This window comes from Sebastes umbrosus, chromosome 15 (assembly GCF_015220745.1).
Source record: "Sebastes umbrosus isolate fSebUmb1 chromosome 15, fSebUmb1.pri, whole genome shotgun sequence".
Classification (NCBI taxonomy): domain Eukaryota; kingdom Metazoa; phylum Chordata; class Actinopteri; order Perciformes; family Sebastidae; genus Sebastes; species Sebastes umbrosus.
The window spans coordinates 30504356-30524208 of record NC_051283.1 but is presented as its reverse complement, the minus strand read 5'-3'; the positions used below and the strand labels follow the sequence as shown (position 1 = coordinate 30524208).

At 35.2% G+C, this 19853-nt stretch overlaps 1 protein-coding gene across 3 annotated transcripts in view; it reads left to right on the top strand.

The window, feature by feature from the left end:
• The window catches only part of LOC119503121 (H-2 class I histocompatibility antigen, Q9 alpha chain-like), a 114004-nt gene that overhangs the window by 80221 nt on the left and 13930 nt on the right, over window positions 1-19853 (top strand). Inside the window, exons 2-7 of one of the 3 annotated variants that reach the window (XM_037794716.1) lie at window positions 8205-8320; window positions 11026-11292; window positions 13205-13483; window positions 13962-14264; window positions 16265-16334; window positions 17498-17890. In XM_037794716.1, coding sequence (XP_037650644.1) covers window positions 8272-8320; window positions 11026-11292; window positions 13205-13483; window positions 13962-14264; window positions 16265-16334; window position 17498 — 969 coding nt within the window. In that variant the 5' untranslated portion in view covers window positions 8205-8271 and the 3' untranslated portion in view covers window positions 17499-17890. Of the gene's footprint in view, window positions 1-8204; window positions 8321-11025; window positions 11293-13204; window positions 13484-13961; window positions 14265-15488; window positions 15494-16264; window positions 16342-17497; window positions 17891-19853 lie in introns of those variants that run through there. The other 2 variants (XM_037794715.1, XM_037794714.1) reach the window with 2 other exon arrangements.

The window sequence follows — 19853 nt, the reverse complement described above, 5'->3', positions numbered from 1 at the left end:
AAACGCTACAGTTTCATTAGGGCCTTTGCTGGCCCGACGTTGTCTTTGCTCGGGCCCTAAAAATATGACTTTAGACATATTTTTTACTTGTAAAATTATCTAAAGTCACATGTTTTACTTTAAAATGATCTAAAGTCATATTTTTTACTTATAAAATTGGCTTATAACCGAAAGTTTGGCTTACATGCAATAAGCCAGGTTTCCGGTTACATCCTACAAAAATAAAACTTATAAAAGACGTGATTGTTGTTTTATTTCAGTTTGAATGCTTCGCTGACAGAATTACGATAAGATTTACTCTGACTTCACTGTAGTGCAGTTAAACTTTCTTCTCCTACTAACCAAAAGTGAGAGAACATTCATTTTAGGAGGAAAGTAGCTTTAGCTTCGTTAGCTTCTGTTTATAATGTAAACTAATTGTGACGTACTACGGCGGCCCTGAAGACTCAACAGACTGAAAACACAAACGCTAATCGATAGACTCGATGGACTGAGAGAAAAGATCGTCGGGTTTAGCTGAGCCTGCTATCTTCTAATATTAGCTCTGATTATTTTCTTTATGTAATATCAGTAATATTTAAATGTAAAGTAGTCGGTAAACTAGCTACAGCCTCAGGTAAATCTAAATAATATCATTTAGAAAATGTGTATTAACGCCCTCTAGTGGTCGGTAATTACAACGACATTAATATCAAGTTAGAGGAATTACATATAGGCTATTACTTCCGGTTACATCCTACAAAATAAAGGAGAAAGAGGTATAGTTACGCACTTTGTCCACAGGAGGGCAGTGTGGTTATGATTTTAATTATATCTTTTATAAGTTTTATTTTGAATGATGATCAGAAGTCTTATAGTTTACCTATACAATGATCTAAAGTCATATTTTGTACTTATAAAATTATCCAAAGTCATATTTTTACTTATAAAATTATATAGTCATATTTTTTACTTAAAGAATTATCCAAAGTCATATTCTTTACTTATAAAATTATCTTAAGTCACATTTTCTACCTATAAAATTATGTAAAGTCATATTTCTTTACTTATAAAGTGAAATGAAGTCATATTTTCTACTTATAAAATTATCTACTCATTTTTTCTTACCTATAAAGTGATCTAAAGTCATATTTTTTACATATAAAAATTTTATAAAGTCATATTTTTTACTTAAAAAATGATTTAAAGTCAATTTTTTTTCACTTATAAAATGATTTAAAGTCATATTTTTTCTTATAAAGTGATATAAAGTCATATTTTTTACTTGTAAAATTATAAAAAGTCATATTCTTCACTTATAAAATGATCTTGAGTCACCCAAAGGAAATGTAAAATAGATCAAGAATAGAAGAAGATATGACAATATGTTTTGGATATGTCTAAAAATGTCTAAATAAAAGTTTGAAAAATGTTGGAAAAAAAGTATGAAAAAATGGCCGTAAAAAAAAAGTCTGTAAAATGTCTGAAAAAAAAGTTTGAAAAATGTTGGAAAACAAAAGTCTAAACAATGTCTGAAAAAGGTAAACAAAAAAAAAAGTCTGGAATAAATGTCTGAAAAAAAAAGTTTGAAAAGTGTTGGAAAACAAAAGACTGAAAATTGTCCGTAAAAAAAAAGTCTGAAAAAAAAAGTCTGAAAAATGTTGGAAAACAAAAGTCTAAACAATGTCTGAAAAAGGTAAACAAAATAAAAAGTCTGAAAAATGTCTGAAAAAAATCTGAAAAATTGTCCGTAAAACAAAAGTCTAAACAATTTCTAAAAAAAAAAAAAAAAAAAAAAAAAAGTCTGGAAAAAATGTCTGAAAAAAAAGTTTGAAAAAAGTTTGAAAAATGTTGGAAAACAAAAGTCTAAACAATGTCTGAAAAAGGTAAACAAAAAAAAAAGTCTGGAAAAAATGTCTGAAAAAAAAGTTGGAAAAAAGTTTGAAAAGTGTTGGAAAACAAAAGACTGAAAATTGTCCGGAAAAAAAAAGTTTGAAAAATGTTGGAAAACAAAAGTCTAAACAATGTCTGAAAAAGGTAAAAAAAAAAAAAAAAGTCTGAAAAATGTCTGAAAAAAAAAAAAATAATTGAAAAATGTTGGAAAAAAGGTTTGAAAAATGTTGGAAAACAAAAGTCTAAACAATGTCTGAAAAAGGTAAAAAAAAAAAAAGAAGTCTGAAAAATGTTGGAAAACAAAAGTCTAAACAATTTCTAAAAAAAAAAATTAAAAAAGGCTGGAAAAAATGTCTGAAAAAAAAAGTTTGAAAAATATTGGAAAACAAAAGTCTGATGAATTGTCCGTAAAACAAAAGTCTAAACAATTTCTAAAAAAAAAAAAAAAAAAGTCTGAAAAATGTCCCAAGAAAAGTCTGAAAAATGTCTGAAAAAAGTTCGAAAAATGTTGGAAAACAAAAGTCTAAACAATTTCTAAAAAAAAAAAAAAAAAAAGTCTGGAAAAAATGTCTGAAAAAAAAGTTGAAAAAAAGTTGGAAAAAAGTTTGAAAACAAAAGTCTAAACAATGTCTGAAAAAGGTAAACAAAATAAAAAGTCTGGAAAAAAGGTCTGAAAAAAAAGTTTGAAAAATGTCTGAAAAAAAAAAGAAAGTTCGAAAAATGTAGAAAAACAAAAGTCTAAACAATGTCTGAAAAAAGTAAAAAAAAAAAGTCTGAAAAATGTCTGAAAAAAAAAGTTTGAAAAATATTGGAAAACAAAATTCTAAACGATGTCTGAAAAAGGTAAAAAAAAAAAAAGTCTGGAAAAAATGTCTGAAAAAAAAAGTTTGAAAAGTGTTGGAAAACAAAAGTCTGAAAAATTATCCGTAAAACTAAAGTATAAACAATGACTAAAAAAGGTAAAAAAAAAAAAAATGTCTGAAAAATGTCCCAAGAAAAGTCTGAAAAATGTCTGAAAAAAGTTTGAAAAATGTTGGAAAACAAAAGTCTAAACAATTTCTGAAAAAGGTAAACAAAAAAAAAAGTCTGTAATAAATGTCTGAAAAAAAAAGTTTGAAAAGTGTTGGAAAACAAAAGACTGAAAATTGTCCGTAAAAAAAAAGACTGAAAAAAAAAGTTCGAAAAATGTTGGAAAACAAAAGTCTAAACAATTTCTAAAAAAAAAAAAAAAAAAAAAAGTCTGGAAAAAATGTCTGAAAAAAAAGTTGGAAAAAAGTTGGAAAAATGTTGGAAAACAAAAGTCTAAACAATGTCTGAAAAAGGTAAACAAAAAAAAAAGTCTGGAAAAAATGTCTGAAAAAAAAAGTTTGAAAAGTGTTGGAAAACAAAAGACTGAAAAATTGTCCGTAAAACAAAAGTCTAAACAATGTCTAAAAAAGGTAAAAAAAAAAAAAAAAAAAAAGTCTGGAAAAAGAAGAAGTAAAACAATGAAAGCATCACAGAACTCTTCATACATAATAAAGACTAAACAATAAATCCACCATAGTTACAGTTTGATGCTTCTGCTGTTGGGGTTTTCTGCTTAGTGGTAACACAAACGTTAATTTACAGATATAGACACCATAGAAATATTTCTATGATAGACACACACACACATCCACGTACACTCGGGTCTGGCCAATATGATGATATATACCTTGAGATAACAGATATTTGTCAACCAGTAGAGTTTCCTTTACTGTTTATTCTCAGGAAGTCATTCTTTGGTTCTGTGGTTGATCACTGGAGCAACTATCTATCTATCTATCTATCTATCTATCTATCTATCTATCTATCTATCTATCTATCTATCTATCATTCTATCTATCTATCTATCTATCTATCTATCTATCTATCTATCTATCTATCTATCATTCTATCTATCTATCTATCATTCTATCTATCTATCTATCTATCATTCTATCTATCTATCTATCTATCTATCTATCTATCTATCTATCTATCTATCTATCTATCATTCTATCTATCTATCTATCTATCTATCTATCTATCATTCTATCTATCTATCTATCTATCTATCTATCTATCTATCTATCTATCTATCTATCTATCATTCTATCTATCTATCTATCTATCTATCTATCTATCTATCATTCTATCTATCTATCTATCTATCTATCTATCATTCTATCTATCTATCTATCTATCTATCTATCTATCTATCTATCTATCTATCTATCTATCTATCTATCATTCTATCTATCTATCTATCTATCATTCTATCTATCTATCTATCATTCTATCTATCTATCTATCTATCTATCTATCTATCTATCTATCTATCTATCTATCTATCTATCTATCTATCTATCATTCTATCTATCTATCTATCTATCTATCTATCATTCTATCTATCTATCTATCATTCTATCTATCTATCTATCATTCTATCTATCTATCTATCATTCTATCTATCTATCTATCTATCTATCTATCTATCTATCTATCTATCTATCATTCTATCTATCTATCTATCATTCTATCTATCTATCTATCATTCTATCTATCTATCTATCATTCTATCTATCTATCTATCATTCTATCTATCTATCTATCTATCTATCTATCTATCTATCTATCTATCTATCATTCTATCTATCTATCTATCTATCTATCTATCTATCTATCTATCTATCTATTATATATGTCACAACATAAAGTTAAATAAATAGTTTCTTTGATTATTTTTTTTAAAACTTGTTTTTCCAAAGCAAATAATAATTGATATATATTTTCATTAATCAGGAGTATGTTGTTGTTTCATAATAGTTTTTGATCTGTTTTGATAAAAAGATAATATATATTATATAATAATAATAATACAGTAATAATAATATATATATTATATATTCCTGGGATTTCTCCCCTTTGTGTCAAGTGCAAAAAAGAGGTTGGATCTTACATACATTGCATTTGGGATTGCCATCTGATATCTAATTTCTGGGGAAAAGTCTCACAGGAACTTAACTCTATTTTTTAATAAGGAAATACAAATGCATTCTGGTCTGTTTTTGCTGAATCTTTCAGGGGAAGGGCTCTCTTTGACAAGTATCCAACAAAAACTTCTGAACAAGCTTCTCCTATTAGCCAAAAGATGCATTCTATTCCAATGGATTAAGACCAGACCTCCTACTGTTAACCAGTAGTATGGTGAAATCTTTATAGTTTTGCCAATGGAGCGCTTGAGCTAGATCTTGAAGGGGAATGAGAGGGTTTTTGATGAGTTGTGGGCACCTTTTCTAAACCAACTCCCAAACTGTACAGCAGATTTAATACTTAGGGGGCATTGCACTGTGGACTGGCGTCCTTCCAGTGCCCCCATGAATGTTTAACGTTCTTATCTGGGCATTTTATTGCCTTGCCTTAGCTGTGTATTCCCTGATCTGTATTATATATCCAAGCCCTGAGACTTCTGCATAATCAATCAATCAATCCAAATTATTTGTATAGCCCTTTACAGTAACCAAAAGGCACCCAAAGTGCTTTACATTAACATCAAGAAATAACAGGAATAAAAACATAACATATCATAAAATCATAAAAAGCACAGGAAAAATGTCACCGGGCTACGAGGTATTAAAAGCCAATCGAAATAAAAAAGTCTTGAGTTTAGATTTAAAAAGTACTAGGTCAGTGACAGTGCGTATATCAGAGGGTAACTTGTTCCATAATTTAGGAGCAGCAACAGCAAAAGCACGATCACCCCACAGCTTATACCTCGACCTTGGGACTTCTAAAAAAAGTTGACTAGATGACCGCAAAGCCCCGTTATGCTCGCGGAGAGTTAAAAACTCGGACAAATAAGGTGGGGTGAGGCCGTTAATGGCTTTAAAAACAAACATCAAGAGCTTAAAATCGATTCTAAAGCGAACTGGAAGCCAATGGAGCGAGTAAAGTACGGGCGTGATGTGTTCACTTCTGGAAGTGTTGGTTAAAAAGCGAGCAGGGAGTCTTTCATGTAATGTATAGATCTACATACCATGCTGTTTTTTTGTTTGTTTTTCCAACCCTTGGGGTCTGCGACCTGCTCGTGTCTGTCCTTGCTGTCACGTCATTTCTGTTTTTGTGTTGTATTTTGATTTTGAAAATTCAATAAAATATTGTGAAAGAAAAAAAAAAAAGATATTATATATTAGAAGATTGGTGGTTTGATCCGCTGCTCCTCCAGTCCACATGTTGGGAAGATACCTAACCCCAATTTACTCCTGCAGGCCGTACCATCAGATCCTGATGGGCATGTTGGCACCTTGTATGGCAGCCTCTACCATCATTGTATGAAAGTGTGTGAATGGATGGATGGACGGAAGTCAATTTTATTTTTTATTTATTTTTGTATATCCCAAAATCACAAATATTTCCTGTTTGTATTTTTGGGACAAGAGACGATTTCTCTCTTAGTTTTATAAACGTAAAGGAATTGAACAGCGATGCTCAAAATCCCGTCTTGTGTTGGGTTAAGTAGATGAACGTTGAATGAAGTTGCTCTGCTGTTTCACTCCTTTTGTACTGTTTTGATTTTCAATAAAATCCCCAATATTCCAAAGTTCTGTCTTTTTGTGATTCCATATATATGCTCACACATCTGTGACTGTAGCTACAATAATATGAATATTGTATCTGTGGGCGTCAATATTTGATTTCTATCAGAGACATAATTATTTTAACCAAAGGAAATGTAAAATAGATCAAGAATAGAAGATATGACAATATGTTTTGATTTGTTTTATAAACACAGACATGAAACTCTCCAGATAACACTAATGATCTGGAACAGGCAGAAGCAGTGAGTCCCAATGAACCTACCCACAATGCAACTTGATTAACTACTTTTTCATGTCTCTCTGCTGAACCCTGCTGTTTTTTATTTCTGGTAGGCTATGAGGCCTTTTCAGGACTCAGTAACGGGGTTAGAGCTCCTCCACTGGCCAGACACACACAACCCTCTGGAGCATTTCTCGTAAATCCCCTGATGAGTCTGTTAGGTTTCGTTTCTGTGTTGTTTGACAGAGATCCAGCATGATCTGCATATTGTGGCATACACAGTAACATGGTTGTTATTTTGGTCCCTGCCAGGCCATCGCAGCTTCTTGTCTTCTTCGTTTTGCCACATTCCTCTGGTGTTGAAGAAACAACATCAAACATGATCATCAGTAAAACTTCAATGATGTGAGACTGAAAAGTCATACATAAAGTGTGAACAATTGGCTTTAAATCTACAAGAAACTGCACCTAAAGGAAAATAACCCTTGTATCTGGTGAATATATCAAAAGGAAATGAGTTGTATTTATCATTTTCTTTAAAAAGTTGCATGTTAAAAGCACATAAAAACACCCAAGTATTGCTCTCTGGATATGAGGGCCATGACCTTGATGTGTTGTATTAAATAGAGTGATGGTCAGTAAAACACAGTTTGTATGTGTAGACTGTATGTGTGAGTGTTCTGGTCCATTCATTGTTTCTGTTTTACTTGTCCTCATCTGACCTCTGTTCTCACAAACGGGATTCTACTCCTGAAAGGTTGTAGCCTCACATTAAACTGTTTGTCATATCTCACAGGTGCTTCATTTTATCATTCCAATTTTTCACAACTTTATCAATCAATTTCTTCCCAATGCCTTCATATCATTGTTTTCTGTTTTAATTAGTGCTTATTAAAAAAAATACCACTATTCCACCTGCAGTTTTAAGAGATTGAACTAAATTATTTATTGAGTTCTAAAATAATATATATTTATATAAAATAATGTTTTTTTTTCTTCAGATGACAATAATTACATCATCTTTATTAAAATGTATGAAGCATTTTATGGGTCCAAACACCTGTCCCACAACTGTGATATTATATTATATGATATGATATTACGTCAAATTATTGATCGTTTTCTAAAGACAATGAATAATTGTAAGAGAATTGTGTTACAATATGTTATTATTATTATTATTATATATAATGACAAAAAACTAAATATTGAATAGGATGACGTTAAATAACAACAAAACATATTGTAACATAATTGTTACCATTATACATTGTCTTTAGAAAACCAACAATAACTTGATGAAGTCATATTTCTGACTTTATATACATTATGTGCTGCTGTTTGTCTCCTGTTCTGTAGTTTTTCTGTCAATATATAGTGTCACTTCCCACTGAAAACCTGTGTTGTTCAATCTCACCTAGTAACTCATGATGAGTCATGACGCACAGCCAATGTGGAGTTTTCTAATGGTCAGAATGAAGCTGCTGCGCCTGTTGGAAGGAACCAGAAGCAGACGGAGAAGGAGAGGAGTAACATCGTGGTGAATTTCTCTTCTCGGTGTTTCTTTATGTGAACAAAATGAGGAAAGTTATTTTCCTGCTGTGCCTCTGCCACGCTGCATCCGCAGGTAAGATTTACTAAACACGTTTAGTAGTTATAATAACTTTACTGTAAGTCACACTTTGAAGAGCTTCATTAACAACAGTTATTTATAATAATTGAGATACATTCATTCATAATTTTTCATCAGGTAATAATAATATATTGTAGTCATATATTGAACCTAGATCTTATTTTACACGTTGTTTAACCCCATGTTCTAGATACTTACATTTTATTGTCTTTTTACATGTTTATTTATTTTATGATTGTATATTATCTGTAGTGGGTGGTGTATTTGTATTGTCTGTTATATTGTGTTTTATGGTATTGTGAAGTACATTTTTGTAGGAGTCATGTATTTCTTTGTGGTATTTTATTTGTGTAATATGCCTCCAGCCACTAGGGGGTGTAAGAGAGTCGCTTTTTAAGTTGTTAGAGCTCACAGTAATAATGAAACAAGGTGCTTTGGAGCTTTGCATATTGTATGTCTAAACAACATTTACCAATTAGCAGCCAGTAGCAGCTAAAAGTGTTGGACTTTGGTCACTACAATTTTCTTATAAATGTGCTTCTTGTCCTCTGGGAATTGGTACTAATGTAAAAAAAAAAGATTTAACAAATTCCATTTCAAAAACCTGATATCATTTTATTAACTTTTTCTTCCAGTTTTTTGTATTTTTTTATAACATTTTTATTTAAGAAAAAGAATATTATTCACAGATATTTACCACAGAGCATTTATTACTTTTCTTCACCCCCCACTGCCTAAACAAAATAACATATAATAATATATCTACACAGGGAATGATGGTTCAAAAATAAGATTTGAAATAAATAAATAAATACTTAAAAATATGTAAATAACCAAAAGCAAAAATAAACAAAATAAATAAATAAATAAAACAAAAATAAAATATAAATAAATAAATAAATAAATAAAGAATAAAAAAAGCCAGCAAACACATAATTAGTAAAATAAAACATACATACAGATTAATTAGTTTAACATTTTGCATAGGAAAAGATACATTACATGCTTTGAAATATAAACAGATTTATTAACTACATTCCGGTGTGTAGAGCGCTCAATAAGCGGTTCCTGGGTTGGGCTAATCATGATAAATAAAATTAGAAGGCACTGTAAATAATTTATTACAAGACCAGAACATATGAGTGAGGTTTACCTTTTCTATGTGACATCGATCACACATCTCATTTCCATTAGAGTAGATCATTAACAGTCTGGCTTTACTATAATGGATTTGATGAAGAACCTTGAACTGAATTAAGCGAAGGAGGATACATGAGGTTGACCCGTTTACCCTCCCCAATGCACCACTCCATACTTCATCACATATATAACTTCTTCCACCCAGTCTGCTCGGACCTTATCAGGTGCAACATTATTGAGTGGCACAATAGTACTATAAATATTTGAGATGAGACCCTTAAGCCGTGGGCACACTACCCGTATCAGGAGCGCGTGGCGTATGCGCCACGTGGTGGCTGCGTGATGCAAGAGTCTGGTGTTCACACTAGACGCTTGTTGGCTGCGTGTCGGCTGCGTGTCGGCTGCCTGTCAGCTGGGTTTCTGCTGCAGCCCTTTCTTTCTCATTTAACTTCATGATAAATATAATTTATATTTATTTTAGACAGAGAAAGGTTCAGAAACGTGTGGTAATTAGTAAATAATAGTAATAATCCACAATTAAAACTCCGTACTGTATCCATTTATGATGCTTTCCAAGTCACTGCTTGTTCCACATCACTGTCCGGCACATATTTCAGAATAAAAGCCTTGTGTTAACAAATGAAGGAATTCTGTGCAAAGAAAACCCGCTTTAGGGCTTTTATTCTGAAATGAAAGCAGGAAGTGTTGATTTAAACCCCAAACTTTATCAATTCTTGGAGCTCTCAAAGTGACTGCGTGTTCCACAGCACTGACTGCTCATATTTCGGAATAAAAGCCTTGTGTTAACAAATGAAGGGATTCTGTCTACTGTATAGAAAAAAACGCCTGAGGGCTTTTATTTTGAAATGAAAGCAGGAAGTGTTGATTTAAAAACAAGTTTACTTAACTTTACTTTTTTTCACCTCCGTAACATATTCTACAGATAGACCTCGAAACTGTAGTAAAGTCTTGCTGGTATGAAGTTAATATACAGTCAATAGATCACCTTCACTGTCTGTGACATATTCTACAGATGTCCAGACATGTAAACTGCAGCCGAGTCTCGGCTGTGTGTCCCAGCAGCAACAGACAGTGAAGGTGATCTATTGACTGTATATGAACATCATACCAGCAAGATTACTACAGTTTCCATGTCTAAACATCTGTAGAATATGTCACAGACAGTGAAAGTGATCAATTGACTGTATATTAACTTCATACCAGCAAGTTAAGTAAACTTGTTTTTAAATGGTTAAATGGCCAAGTTAAATGGCCATTAAAAGGCAAACTCTATGCAGAAAGAAAGGGCTGACAGCAGCAGCAGAAACCCAGCTGACAGGCAGCCAACACGCAGCCGACACGCAGCCAACAAGCGTCTAGTGTGAACACCACAGTCCTGCATCACGCAGCCACCACGCGACGCAGACGCCACGCGCTCCTGATGCGGGTAGTGTGCCCACGACTTTAAACTGTGCAGGAGTTTGCAAAATAACATCTAGTCCTGTTCTTGGCGGTAGATTGGGAAACCATGGGCTAATGCTGCAAACTTTTTCTTCCAGTGACTCACTCTCTGAAGTATTTCTACACTGCGTCATCTGAAGTCCCAAACTTCCCAGAGTTTGTGTCTGTTGCGTTGGTTGATGAAGTTCAGATAGATCACTATGACAGTAACACCAGGATGGTAGAACCCAAACAGGACTGGATGACCATGGTCACAGGGGATGATCCTCAGTACTGGGAGAGGGAGACTGAGAACTGTAATGCTACCCAGCAGGTCTTCAAAGTCAACCTTGAAATTGCAAAGCAGCGTTTCAACCAAATTGGAGGTTTGTTCATGTTTCACTTTCTACTCAAAAAGTTTTATCAATGTTTTTTCTTGTTATTAAGTTGCACACACACACATACACACACACACACACGCACACACACACACACACACAGCGGTAAAAACATAGACATATATACATAGATGCCGCATTGACTCCTGAGGCCTGTACTACGAAGCGAGTTCAACATACCCAGGGTATCTTCTCGTTATCTGGCTTCACTAACCCTAACAAACGAGATCACACTAAGCGGTCCTACGAAGCTGGTTATCAACTCGGTAAGTCAACCCAGAGTTTCTCAGTCTGGCTGTGAGCGCGTTCACATGAACGGGGCGGTGTTTGCAGCATCTGATCAATCACAGACATGGACCAGTCTACTGTCAGCAGACAGACAGACAGAGCCGCACATTTTACAAAGTATATAAACTATATTAGACAAATACGAAGAAATTTAACACATAAAACATCCAGACTAAAAGTAACACAGTTGAAGCTGCCAAAAGCAGGAAGATCAGCTGGCGAAGGAAAACTCTCCCGATGTGTGAATGCGTAAATTAACAGAGTTATTAATTTAACGGAACACTCAAAAGTAAGACATACTTGCCTAGATATAAATAGCTTTTAAATGTATAACAGATGACTGGATTACAGCTAATCATGCCCAGTATTAACAATGTGGTGTGTATGACTATTTAAACCTTCTTTCAGCTGCGTCCCCCCTCTCAGGCGGTGTGAAACGGACTCAAGAGGAAGTTAAAGAATAAGTATGAAAATATAATTCAAAGCGGTAAACACCCACAGCATAAATCCAGCTGTCCTTCCTGCATTTGTTAGTTTAAACTGTGTTGTTTTTTCTGGATAAAAAGAACTATAACGTCTACATTTCTCAACGGATCTCAACGAGTCGTTTTATATTCAAAAGTTTATGTTATATGTATTATCTACGAGGAGTAACGTAAAGTTACGATTTATTTTCTTTTCCCAAACATTTTGGTGAAAAACTGTTAAATACGTTAACGTCACTGCTTCCGGTTCATGGATCAGCAGTCTGTCCTTCGATCTGCTGGATTCAATCAATTATTAGGTCATTATTAAAAACTAGTATCATCACATTATCACATTTTCCTTGAAGTATTTTTCACATTATCAACTGTTACATCTTTACGAAACGTTTGCTTCCGTAACATCAGATAAGAGCTGGCTAACGTTGCTCCCTGCTTGATACATCCCGGCTCCCGTAGCAGCTCCTCTTCTCTGCTCCCATGGCAGCTCGACCTCCAGTCTCCTCACTCACCTCTTGGTGTCGCTGTCTCTCGTGTGTGTCGATGAATGGATGAGGTGAGACTAGTTGTTGAAGTTGAGAAATATCCGGAGCTACAGTCTGAAAAATGTCCCGATATATATCCCGAACAGAAGCACATGGCTAATTATTATGCAAAATGACATCGGACCTTCCCCGGTACCAATTTATTTTTCCTACCATGGCTAAGGCGTGACCTAACCTACTCTGCCTCTGGTTGACTTACCCTGATATTGTAACATGTCTAATCTCACTCCTCATGCCTAAACCTAACCAACCAACCCAACCAATGAAGGCATTCAAGGCGATGAGATGATGACCTCATTCTGCATAATATTTAGCCATGTGCACGGAGAGGTGTATTTTCAGAAGGAATGGGCCATCAGAACAATGGGCAATCCCCTGAAGGGGGGCCTTTTCAGATGAGAAATCAAGTTTAAGTCGGCCTGCATTAGTAGCTAATGCAGTGTAAAACTACTCTAGACGCTGCAGTGTGACGCTTCCTATTGGTGCTCGGGTCATATGGCGCCACTGATGTGATATCAACTGATAATAGATGACTGGGCTGTGATCTCACTCTGGTTTAATGCCGTCTCTGTCTCTCTCTCTCAGGTGTCCACATTGTCCAGTGGATGTACGGCTGTGAATGGGACGATGAGACTGCGGAGGTTAGAGGTCATAATCAGTGGGGTTATGATGGAGAAGACTTCATAGCATTTGACCTGCAGACTGAGACATGGGTCGCTCCAAAACCACAGGCTGTCATCACCAAACACAAGTGGGATAATGACAAAGCTACCATAGCACGGGACAAACTCTACTTCACCCAGATCTGTCCTGAGTATCTGAAGAAGTATGTGAACTATGGGAGGAGCGTTCTGCTGAGAACAGGTAGAATCACATGACCTGATGTAGTTTCATAGACACAACAATGTTGATAAAAACAGTTTTGTTTCTCAAATGACACATGGGCTATCTGTTGATCTCTGTCACGTTTGTTGTTTTCCTTCTCTCTCTCTTTCTGCCGCTCTCCCCTCCAAAAACCTCAGGGTCACACTTTCAGTTTTTGACAGTTGACTAAAACATATTATTTTAAGAAAACCAGTTCATATTGACATACCTTTTCTACTGGTTGAAGAAACCCTGACTTAGCTGGGAAAAAGAATTATGGGTTGTGATTATTGACATCTGACTTCACTTTTGGTCAGTAGCTACGTCTGTGGTACGTTAATAATATTCAGAAGACAGAATCTTCGCACATCATCATTTTTGTGTTACTACAGGAGATCTTTTAAAGTACCAGCACTGTTTACTGGAATGATAGTAACAAATAAAAAACACAACAAATCTCTCTCCCTTTACTCTCCAGAGCTTCCCTCAGTGTCTCTCCTCCAGAAGACTCTCTCCTCTCCAGTCAGCTGCCACGCTACAGGTTTCTACCCTGACAGAGCCATACTGTTCTGGAGGAAAGATGGAGAGGAGCTTCATGAGGACGTGGACCTCGGAGAGATCCTCCCCAACCACGATGGAACCTTCCAGATGAGTGCTGACCTGAACCTTTCATCAGTCCCAGCTGAAGACTGGAGGAGGTACGACTGTGTGTTTCAGCTCTCTGGTGTGAGGGACGACCTCGTCACCAGACTGGACAAAGCAGTGATCAGGACCAACAGAGGTGAGACTGAGATCAGGAGTGATGGAGATGAGAAAACACACATTTAGTTCACTGTCACTGTCCTGCAGTTCATGTAGTTTTATGTGGATGGGAAGTTGTGTTGTCAGTTTCTATTACCTAGTTTTTTATATATAATTTTAAGGTTTAGATCAGTATTAAATAGGGATGTCACGAGAACCGATACTTCGGTACCAAGTCGATGCCAAAATTCTAAAAAAAGTGAAGGTACTCTTTTTCTACAGTACCGAAGGTACCGTACGATGCCTGTAATGGTCGTTGGTAGGGATGTGACGGTGAGGAAAATTTACCCACCGGTTAATAAACTTGTGACAACACCGGTGTTACCGATAACACCGGACATTTTACAAGAAAAGAAGACGGTCAACATGTGCAGAGCGCTGACTCTGATCTTTACCGTCGGGTGGCGGTGTGTCTGGCCTCTCCGGTAGAGCTTTTTCTGCGGGGCTCGGCTGCGGGGGTCTACCTGGCGCTGCTGCTCCGTGCACACCGACTGTGACGGCTCCATCCACCTCGCGGCGATTACCTCATTAACGTTAAGGTTCCCTTATAGCGTTGGGATTAAACGTGAAATATTGCCAAATAGGTGCGTTTGCTTTTCACTTCGACAACAAATCCTCTGCCTTCTGCTCCTGCTACTCTGAGCTGATGGACCAGATGCATTCACGGTCAGTATGTAGTGTCCGTCGTCTGTCTATCGATTGATAGCATGCCGCTGATACGACAAAATGAACAAAATGGGTCAATTCTTTTTATATATTACTTAAAGGCAACATGCCTCTGATTTTTGTAACGTTCAAATGTTTTTAATAAAAGAGTACGTGTTGAATTACAGTTCAGGGGATTTATTATTGTTGTTGTTTTTTTTTTACCGTGGTAGCGAATTTGGTATCGAGAATTGTTGAAATTCACTGGTTTTGGTATCGACTGCTAGATTTCTGGTACCGTGACATCCCTAGTATTAAACCAATGCACATGCTCCTCTGGACCCGGAGTTATTACCACCATTTCTGTTGTGCTGCCTGTCCACTGTTTACTTAGCTTTGATTAATATAGAAACATATCAATAATCAAACAGACAAAACACAATTTCATTGTCTTTGGTTTCTATTTTGAGTTTTTTTCTACCACCTTTGTAAATTAATTTCAGATTTTAAATCGTAAAAAAGTTTTTTAAAACTATTTTAATGTGTAGCCACAGTTCAGAGATTATAGATGCTGTATTGACTGAACTACCGGACAGTTTTAGAAGATGAGTAGACAGAATTATTTAGTAACTGGATGAATGCATGTGTCTATCAGTAAATCAGTCAGAATAAATTCTATTGACCAACTATGCTGACCGTCAACAAGTAGTTTGAATAAGATTGTCAGAAGCTCTCATTGTGCAAAATCATGTAAGTCAATGTAAGTCTTTGGGTAAAAGTATTTTTGTTGGAAGTTGTAGTAACACCGTTTGGCCACGAAAATTTGGATCAACGACCGGCGCCCTTCCTGGTTTGCATCAGGGGAGTCTCAAAAAACCCAAACACAGATGCAGTGAAGTTCACACATGACCAGCAGTTTGTAAATGCAGGTTCAACAGTTTGTATATAAATGTAACAACATCCAAATGTGTTTCTGAGGAAAACATGTTAATACTTTTAAATACATATATTTGTGGATTTCTATTACATTTATTTAAAACAAGACATATTTGTGTGTGCATCAGAAAAATATATTTGTGAACCTTATTTTTTTATGTTGATTTTTTTTTTACATTTTTATTCAACGATAACTATTTTTGTGTGCAGTGAAAAACATTTTTGTGGAGAGAGTCATTGATATATAAATCACAAAATACATTTGTGAATCCTTCTGTGTGCATTTGTTAATATTGAGACTGATCTGACTCCATAAAAAAAGAGTTTTTGTATTTTGTGCTGAAGGACTTCTTCCTGCAGTGTTTGCTGAGGACTAACAATGTGTTTCTGACCTTACAGCTGTAAACAACGCTGAGGTCGAGGAACTGAATCCAGGACCCAATGCTCGGATGCCTTCTGCAGTTTTCTGGTTAGTGGTAACACAAATGTAAATTTACATATATAGACTCCATAGAAATATTTCTGATAGACACACACACACGCACACACACACACGCACGCACGCACGCACACACACACACACACACACACACACACACACACACACACACGTACACTCCTAAGGTCTGTCAATATGATGATATATATCTTGATTTATTTTCCAGTTGTGTAAATAGTTCGTTTAAATATTTCTTTAAAACTGATACATTTTGAAGATCTTGTTTTTCCAAAGCAAAGAATAATTTATAAGATAAGATCAGATATTCCTTTATTAGTCCCACAGTGGGGACATTTGCTGTGCACAGCAGCAGAGAGGATAGTGCAAAAAACAAGAAGCGTCAGTAAAAAACAAAATGAAGATAAACATGATGCAAAAAGCAAAACAAAAGTAGACAGACATATAAAATATGAACAATTTAAATAGAAGGAAATATAAAATAGGAACAATATAAACAAGGGGAATATAAAAACATTGGAACAATATATACAGTATTAACAATAAGCAGACTATTAACACAATTGCACAGGTGGAAATATGATATTGATTATTATGTCTTTGAGGTTTTTCTTAATTATGCCTCCGTGCCGGGCCGGCATTATGTTTTTGGATTGTCTGTTCTTTCGTCCGTACGCCACATTCTCGTGACCGCGATATCTCAGGAACACCTGCAGGGAATTTCTTCAGATTCGGCACAAACGTCCACTTGGACTCCAGGATGAACTGATCTATCTATCTATCTATCTATCTATCTATCTATCTATCTATCTACCTATCTACCTATCTATATCTATCTATCTATCTATCTATCTATCTATCTATCTATCTATCTATCTATCTATCATTCTATCTATCTATCTATCTATCTATCTATCTATATCTATAGATCTATCTATCTATCTATCTATCTATCTATCTATCTATCTATATCTATAGATCTATCTATCTATCTATCTATCTATCTATCTATCTATCTATCTATCTATAGATCTATCTATCTATCTATAGATCTATCTATCTATCTATCTATCTATCTATCTATCTATCTATCTATCTATAGATCTATCTATCTATCTTAATTTTGTCCTTTGCTTGACTATTGTTCAAATCATTTTGTATTTTCTTCTCTTCAGAGAGAGAGTCTTCTTCAAGTGGTCCTTCAACAGACAGTGGAAACAGCGACACACCACTGATCAAAGCATGTGATCAATAATGGTAACTAATGGCTCTATATTGGCTCTATCTGTCTGTATTTAGGCACATTTTTGAGAATGTACAAGCGTTTACTTTTCTATCCTCATGATTTCATCTTTCCATTTTTGATACATTATTGAGATATTATCAATGAGACTCTTTGCACTGTTCATTTATGAATGTATATTTCAGACATTCCACAGTGGAAGGCAGCATATTGCACAGCATTACAGTCCATTCAGTTCAGGTGTACTGTGTGTCAATAATGTTGCTCTGCTGTTTCACTCTTTTTGTACTGTTTTGCTTTTCAATAAAGTCCCCAATATTTAAAATTTCTGTCTTTTTGTGATTCCATATATATGCTCACACATCTGTGACTGTAGCTACAATAACATGAATATTGTAGCTGTGGTTTTTAACAGCTCTTTGTACTGTAAACTTTGTGATCTTTAGTTTATTCATACAAAGGATACATATGAGTTGCTATGAACTAAACTATTGATCAGCTGTGATAAACTCAGGTATTGATCAGCAGTTATGAATTCAGGTATTGATCATGCAATTTAGAGTCAACAATGAACCTAACCTGCATGTCTTTGGGCTGTGGAAGGAAGCCGGAGAACCCGGAGAAATCTTTGATTTGATATCTTTGATTTCTACAATGATGATAATCTCAACAGCTGCAGTGCGTTCGAACAGCTGAACCACGAGTGTCACAGCACATACAGACATCTCAGAGAACACACATATGTTTCGAATGTGAACGTTTTGATGAACATGAGCAGAAATCTTGAAGCTGAAACACCAACAGCTGCAACACATTCTCATCCCAACTCGTCACATACCGCTTTGTCACGCCCTATTGGCGTCACTTTATTTTTGGCATCAAAGCCACTACAGTCCTCGTACTGGTATACAGGTGTGCAGATCATTTATCTGCACACCTGTACCAGTACGAGGCAGCAGCAGGCCGATGACCCGCTGTACGGAGCCGGGGATGAAGACTGGAGTGCAGTTAGTTGGCTAGTTTATAACATTAGTGGATCTATGCACTCTGACCCATAAGCTCTGACCCCATGACCCACGTTGAGTGACAGCCCCCTCATTTGCATAATGAGGCAGAAATGCATAAAGAAATGTATAAAGAAAATAATACAGAAATAAATAAGTTTGGGGAAATAAATAAGGGGTGAAATGAAAAGGGAACATCGTGCATAAATAAATAAATACATCAATAAATACATACATTTAAAAAATAAATATAAAACAAAAAAAAAATATATGCAAAAATAAATAAATAAATGCTGAAATAAATAAATAAATAAATATAAATTAAATACAACAATAAATAGAACATAAATGCAAAAATAAAAACACGTTTAAAAATTAATAACAAATTAATACATAAATAAATAAATTAAACAGAAGAGTAAATAAATAAGGGAATTAATAGAAAGATTAATAAATAAAGAAGCAAATTTAAACAGAAATATCAACTTATGTCACATATCAATTCATTAAAGGGACTGTTTGTAACTTCTTACACGTATAAATCGCCGGGTCGGTGTCCCATGCGCGCTCGCATATGCGCTGTTCAGACTCAGACTTCAACACAAACTACGCCGAAGCACCAAAACCTCTTGGTTGTATCTAGTGAAGCTCGTCTTGCAAAACAGTGTTGGCCGTGGTCGGAGGACGCGGGGGAGACCGTAGCTTTGGTCTCCAGGACCGGAGTCTCTGCTGTACTCTGCTCCTCTGCCTGCCTTCACTCACACACCACACGCGTTCTCGCTCCACCTCACGTGCATGTGCGCACACTACAGACTGCAGAAGGGGCTCCGCAGCGAGAAACGTTATCGTCTCCGACCAAAACTCCGATGTCTCCCCTATTCCCTCCGGCTGCGGTCGGGAGGCTGAGGCGGGAAAAGCCAACACTAGGATCAGCATTGATTCATGGAGAGACCTTGGTCTGGTCAGCTAACATTACTGCCAAGCAGCTGAAATATAGAGTGATATTGTGCTTTTAGCTGACGTGTGTCTCCTCACTGTGTTGAGCGATGCTCCTTCATGTCTATGTAGAGCGAGCACAAGTGCCAGCAACAGGACGCTGACTTTAGTTGACTTAACGGCCACAGGTGTCGCTGTTAACAAGACATTTCTGAAAGTTGCAAACAGTCCCTTTAATGATAACATTTATTTGTAATATTATTTTTTGCTACATTTAATAACATATTTATTTTTCTATCGAGTCATTTATGTATTGATTTATTTTTTATTTAGTCCCTTATACAGACA